Source organism: Vespula pensylvanica, chromosome 2 (genome assembly GCF_014466175.1).
Source record: "Vespula pensylvanica isolate Volc-1 chromosome 2, ASM1446617v1, whole genome shotgun sequence".
NCBI classification, from domain to species: Eukaryota; Metazoa; Arthropoda; class Insecta; order Hymenoptera; family Vespidae; genus Vespula; species Vespula pensylvanica.
In genome coordinates, this window is record NC_057686.1 from 15,949,111 (window position 1) to 15,956,610 (window position 7,500).

General features: G+C 32.1%; 1 protein-coding gene across 2 annotated transcripts in view; it reads right to left on the reverse strand.

Annotated features, from left to right (window-relative positions):
- The window catches only part of LOC122638129 (S phase cyclin A-associated protein in the endoplasmic reticulum), a 41,151-nt gene that overhangs the window by 22,842 nt on the left and 10,809 nt on the right, over positions 1 to 7,500 (reverse strand). For both annotated transcript variants that reach the window (XM_043830836.1, XM_043830837.1), the window contains exon 12: positions 4,842 to 5,005. In XM_043830836.1, the coding sequence (XP_043686771.1) occupies positions 4,842 to 5,005 (164 nt within the window). The remainder of the gene's footprint in view (positions 1 to 4,841; positions 5,006 to 7,500) is intronic.

The following is a 7,500-nucleotide window of genomic DNA, read 5'->3' on the forward strand; positions in this document are numbered from 1 at the left end:
TATTTATTTAGTTTTCTTTTCTTTTTTTTTTTTTTTTCGTTTTTCTGAGATGGTTTTTCTTTCTAATTTTTCTTTCTTTACGTACAGGCATAGATAAATGAAAATGTTTGTTTTATATAAACTTTTCGAGTACTTCCGATAACGCAAGCGAGCCGAGTGTGATAACGCAAAAAGTTAGAAATTCGTTGCCAACTCGTTATCATTAATAAATTATTTTCGAAAATAGTACGAATCTAATTTTACGAATAATTTGGTATGGTTTAGTAAGGATCTCTCTTTTTTTTCTTTTTTTTTTTTTTTTTTTTTAATTTTTCCATAAATTCTTGTCGAATTTAATGAAAGTCTGAATAAGATAACGAAAAGTTAACTATTCTTTGCCGAATGGTTATTACTAATGATCTGATAAATAAGTAAAACTTAGGAACAAGTTTTTTTTATAAATTTTTACCGAGCTTTTGAATTAAGAACGAATAATTCAATGCCGAACTCGAAGTCAAAAATTCGTTGTCGAATGATTACCATTAATAAATTACGTTTGAAAATGGTATGAGCATAATTTTTTTAAAGAATCGAGTAGTAAGATTAAGAAACGAAATTTCTATTTCTTCGTTTACTTTCTTTACGATTCCATTCTTTCATTTTCCCTTCGCTAAACTTCTCGAGCCATTACGAATAGAATATAACGAAAATTCGTTGCTAAATCATTATTATTATCACTGAGTTATTATTTGTCCGAAAAATAGTTCGACAACAACAACAACAATAATAATAATAGTAATAATAAAGAAAATTAAATGAAATACGATTTGCATTATACTTAAAAGAATAACTGCAACTCGATTTAGAAAAAATTCATCGTTAAAGCATACTTAATAATTTTTTAATCCTCGTGACACGGATTAATAAGTAATGATATTAAAAAACGATAATAATAAAAAATAAAAAAAGAAAAAGGATTAAAGAAAGCGACGAAGTCTATGGAAGATTTAAATTCTAATGGATAAACGAGACGGGAAACGTTACAATCGTCGAATAAATAGTAGCAAGCGTACAACGGGCGTACGAAATGATCGATCGTCCTTAGACATCTGCTACTTACTTTGTAAAAAAAAAAAAAAAAGGAAAAGAGAGAGAAAAGAGAAAAGAAAAAAAGAGAAAGAGGTGCGAGCGAAAAAGCGAGCGAGCTCCGTACACGCTGAGTAAAAATCGTGACGTGGCCTTTCTTACATCGGCAGGAAATTAATCATAATAATCCTGGTTGCGCTGTACTAACGTTAACGTTACAACGCAACTCAACGATAATTTCGATCGCACCTTCGTCATTCATTATCCATATATACATATCATACATACATACATACATACATATATAACCTCGTACTTATATATATATATATACATATATATATATAAGTACGAGGTTACTAAAGTTCCATCGGCAAAAATTGCACTTTCACCAGTTAGTACGAAGTACTTGTGTAAGATCATTTTTCAAAAATCATAGTTCACCCCCTTTCCTCCCTCATAACTCCACCAAAGCGATCACCCACTCACCCATCTACCTATCCACCCTTTACTCTAAATACATAATAATTTTCATTAACGAGAAAGTTGAATTTTCAGTCACTTAAAACGTCCCACCGCCATTACGATTATTTGTCGACGATGAAAACATTTTATTCTACATATATTCCGAAAAGATTTTTTATTGAAATTATCTCTGACTATGCGTTGAAAGATAAACATTTTTAAGGAGATTAATATGTGTATGTAAATGCGGAACGTGGATACACTTACATATTTCATTCGATGCGTTTTAATAAATAATCTTGGCGATGAGACTTCTACGGTGCTTTTTTCTTTTTCTTTTTTTAGTTGCTACACTTGTCGAGCAGCGGCGCCACTCGACGGTATTAAAATCTGAGAACTCGATACTGAGATACGATAAAAAAAAATTTATTTTTTTTTACTCCGTATCACACTATTTTATATACATATATATATACATACATACATATATATATATATATATTTATTATATGCTGAAGATCGAAATAAAAATCGAAAAATATATAAATGTTTATGGAACTCTACGAAAACATTTTCAAAGTCCTTTGAACCTTTGCGGATATATATTAAGTATACAGTAATATGAACTCAAAGGGTTCGAACGACGTTTTGGGGGGTCCACGAGAAGGAAGTTGACCCAGGTGTATTTCGTCTTCTCGGCAACGATCGTATGGATCTCGAGAAGACACAGATTCGAAGGAAAACACAGTTTGCGTTTCGTCACTGTTTTTCACTCTCGCAGTATTAGGTTCTTCGTTCAATCGGTAAGACAGTGTACTTCTACTTTCTTTCTTTTTCTACTTTTTGTTATTTTGGTTTATTTTTTATTTTCATCGGGGGTGGTCCTCCGTCAACGTTGAAAAGCGCGTCAACCGTTGTCTTCTTCAAACGATTCCGTTTCGTTCCTTTTCTTTTTTGTTCTTTTTTCTTTTTCTCTTTCTTTCTTTAAAGCAAGAAAATCGCGAGGCATATAAATAAAATGAAATCTTTAAAACGAACGGAAACAAATACACCGTGAATTCGTTGGTAAAATCTTTCCTTCTTTTTGTAAATTCCGCAGAAGAAAAAAAGAAAAAGGAAAGAGGAAAAAAATTATTGTAAAATAATAGATCGAGATTAATTTAACGGGAATGAAAATCTTATCGCACAAGGTAGGACAGACTTTTTAAGAGGAATAACATTCGAAGGAAAAAGCCCTGTATAAAACGAACTAAGTTCGTCGACTTTGCGAGTACCGTACAAGCTCATTCGCTGTGCAAACAGACCCGAACTAATCCCCATTTATTTCGTCGACGAGTCATTTTTAAATACGACTCTATTTATCCTTCGCGAGAAATACACACACACACGTACACACGGAAAAGAGATTTGGTTTCCCATAGAAATACATTTTCATGAGCAAGTGTCGATGTATAGGGCGGGCCAAAAAGTTTCCAAATGATTTTACAAATCAATTATTCTCTTCCGCTATTAATTTTAAACCACGTTTTTGTTTAGAAAAAAAAAAAAAAAAAAAAAGAAAAAAAGAAAAAAAGAGGAAACATCCTACGCTTGCAGTTATCAAATCTCAAAGAAAAAGAATAAAAAAGGATAAAGAATAAAAGAGAACGTAGTCTGAAACGTTTCGACAAAAAAAAAAAAAAAAGAAAGAAATTGTTTTTTTTAAAAACATCGAAGAAATTTTGGACCACCCTGTACTCGCACGCCTATACAATACCTACGTAATGTTACGTTGAGAAGCAAGAGTTAAAAAAAAAAAGAAAGAAAGAAAAAAAAAAAAGAAAAGCAAAGGAAAACGAAAAAAGGAAAAGGAAAATAACAAACTTACACATCGAAATTCGCGCGATTTTTCTCCCTTTCGAAACATCGTTATTTCTCTTCTAATGGCCGCGCGTAAAGAAAAAAAAAAAAAAAGAAGAGAGAGAGAGAGAGAGAGAGAGAGAGAGAGAGAGAAAAGAAAAAAAGCTTATTAACCGAGATTAAGCTACGTTAATAAGTTCGTTAATAAAAATGTTATAACAATGGTGGGAGAGAATCCTAATTAAAAAAGAAAAAAGAAAGGAAGAAAGAAGAGAAAAAAGAAAAAGAAATAGAAGAACGAAGAAATAATTAAAAAAAGAAAAATACAAAGACAAAACGAGTCGTTGCAAAAAAAAAAAAAAAAGAAAAAGAAAGAATGAAAAAAAAAATAGGAAAGCTCGAGTAGTACTCGAAGTTAGCGACGGTGCGGCTAAAAAATGGCGACGGGATCTTTCAAATGACTAAACGCAAATTGTTTGACTTCTCAAAGTGCTTCCGACGTTTCACGCCTCATTGAACTACGCTCTTTCTCTCTCTCTCTCTCTCTCTCTCTCTCTCTCTCTCTCTCTCTCTCTCTCTCTCTCTCACACACACACACACACTCACTTTCTCTCAGTACTACCTCTCTCAGCTTTCTTAGAAACAATGAAGATAATAATGTAAAAATAATAAGAATATATGTACATACGTACATATATATATATATATATATATATATATAAAATATAAAAAAGAAGAACTCAGAGGCGATTAGAACATACTACGCTATTCTATAAGATGGCGGCGGCCATTTACGATCAAACCTTAAAAAAACACGAAAACAAAAAAAACAACAATAAAAAGCAAGAAAAAAAAACAAAATGCTCGACTACTTCCAACAACAGCGTGTTATTATATCGTAGACGAGACACGATTGCAATTTCATCGCGTCTAATGCTCATGGTAATTATGTGGATATAGCGTCGCGTCCATTACAAACTCTACGTAAGAAATAAAACGCAAGAGCAATTTTACGGTACGATTAGGTTAACCATTGGAATCGCATTACTACCGTTGACGGTAACGATTATTTTAATGGCACGGTCGTTAAATAATAAACTCGAATGACGAGCACTACCTCCTAGAGCCGTGATATTCACACGAACAAATTTAATTTTTATTAAAATGCGCGACGACTTTGATTCATCGATTTCGATTGAAGAATTTTTTTTTCTTTTTTCTATTCTTTCTTCTTTCCTTTTATTATTATTACGATTGTTATTATTACTATTTATTTATTTCTTTCTTTTGATTTTTTAAAATGGAACCACGAGTCGCCACGAGAGATCGTGATCGATCATATTTATTACTTATTACGATGAAGTCGACGACTAGACTATGATGTATCATACATCGAATATCGTAATGTTTAAAGAGACGACGTATTTATGTAAAATATAATAAATATTTAGAATAAAATTTAAATTACTCACCCAGCAATATCCTGCACTCGACTTTGTAACGTTGACTTCTCGAAGGGCTCTTCGGGGATCAAACTACAGAACAACTGTGCCATTCCAGAGGCAACGATACTATTTCCCGTCGAATTACCGAGTGTTTCCTGCGCCTGTATGTGATCGTCCAAATCCGTGAGAGTCTGCAAAGTTAATAAATAAATAAAAAAGAAACAATAATAAATAAACGAGAGAAAAAATATTTCAAAAATTTTATCAACAATTGACATTCGGTATGATTAATGTGAACCTAACGAAATGTAACAACAATATATATATAAAATACATAATATATATTAGAATACATATTAACAATAATATATATATGTATATATATTATTGTTATATTCTATATATATATATAATACATATAAATAAATATATTTGATTTTTTTTTTTCAAATAATTGCTATTTACAGAGATCACAGAGAGACACCGATCGGGTGGGTGGTCTTATGTTGCTCTGTACCATGCGGATCACCCGGATGCAAGAGAGAAGGCAAATTCCTGGCACGTTGAGTCATGAATGCCAGAGGCATGCTTGACCGAACCGATCGTACCGAAGGAAACGTATACGTAGGATTTAGGAGCTTCTAAATTACGGGCAAGAAAGCCGAAGAGAACATTGATAAGAATGTCGGAGATTGAAATATGGAAGAGCTAAGAGCTTCGACGTCGATTCGTTCGTCTCGATAAACTCTGAGCGAGAAGTAGTTCCATGTAGGAAAAATAAAGTATAAAAAAAAAAAGAATCAATCAGAAAAAAAAAAAAGAAAAAAGAAAAGAAACGAAGAATAGAAAATGTTTCGATATCGTCTAGAAGAACACTTAACGATATTAAATCATAAATTATTGACAAATAATATTTCATAGGAAATATACTTTTGTTTTCTTAATTTTATACAATATGATCTTTCTATTTCATAATAATTAACAAAATAATTTGCTTCATTACGATTATTAATAATGCACGATAATTGTAATAAAGGTATCATTGGTTCAAATTTTATGAAATCCCATAAAGCCCGATCGGATTAGTCTCGATAGATATTTATTGACAAATAATTTTTGAATATAAAGGAGAACAATTTTTTTTCAAATTTTCTACAATACATCTCTTTCTCTCTCTCTCTCTCCATAATTTTTATTAAGAAAATAATTTAGTTAATTACGATCATTTAATAAACATCAAGCACGTATCACCAGCTTATATTTTATAGAAACCCCATTCATTGTGTCTCTGGTTGAGCGAGTCTCTCTCTCTCTCTCTTTCTCTCTCTCTCTTTCTCTCTCTCTCTCTCTCAAAAAAAAAGTAAAACAAAAAAAAAAAGAAAAGAGAGAGAAACGAACGAGATAAGGGTCAGAGACCGAGCGAGCCATCGCATGCGCGAAAGGTAGCGAAATAATCTCTAAGGAAACATTAAAAAGCGGTTTGACCAGGGCCTTTGACAAATTTAATCCCACATCTTGAGTCCACGTAAAATGACTACCAGGAACTGCCGATCTTCTCTCGGAGACCGTGAAATCAAATCTCGGGCGGGCCGAACTTTCGGAAATTCACGCATAATGCATGCAAATCGTATTCTCGCGAGTAGATGGAGAAAAAAAGAGAGAATAAGAGAATAAGAGAGTAAGAGAGAGAGAGAGAGAGAGAGAGAGAGAGAGAGAGAGAAGGTGGTAGGAGGGTTGTAGGAAGGGGGAGGGGGTTAAGACATCGCATAAAGAAGCTGTACGAGGACGAGAATTCTTTCTATCTTCTTTCTTCCATCTTTTTTTTTTTCCTTTTTTTTTCTTTCTTTCTTTTCTTGACGATATGACTTCAACGAAGGGGAATATTTAAAATCTCTCTCTGTCTCTTTTTTTCTTTCTCTCTCACGAGACGATAATAACGAAAGAAAGAAGGAAGGAAGAAGTATAATAGATATAAGATTTCTTTCGTCGATCTCGACGAATAGTGAAAAAAAAAAAGAAAATGAAAAGGAAAAGGGAAAAGAAGAAACAAAAGGCAAAATTATAAAGTAAAAAAATAGAAATAAAAGACAAAAAAGAAGAAAACAAAGGAAAACGAAAGGATACAAAAAAACAGATGCAGAAAACGGCTGGGGTAGGAAACTTGGATAGAATCGAGAAGGGAAAGGGACTAAAAACAAAGGGACTAAAAACAAATTGAGAAACATGAGATTTATACGAGATAAATTTTGCAAATTTGTTCTCACTAGGACATAAGTAGTGTTATGTATGAAAAGAAAAAAAGATTATTCGAAAGTATATACTCTTAGAGTATATACCTATATATATATATATATATATATATATATATATATATATATATATATACATACACATACGTACATGCATACATACATACATATATATATATATTTACACACACACACATATATATATATAAATCATGGATCGTACCCTACTGTAAAGTCAATGAAAAAAAATCCATATAAGTCTTCCTGTGTAATGGACCACGCTCGCCATCATTTTTCCTAGGTCGACTTAATAATAGTATAGCTTCGGCCAATTTCCATTTCTCTTTCTTTCTCTTTCTCTCTTTCTCTCTCTTTTCTTTCTCTTTCTATCTATCTATCTTACAAAAACGATTTCTTTTCCCTACATATTGGAAGAG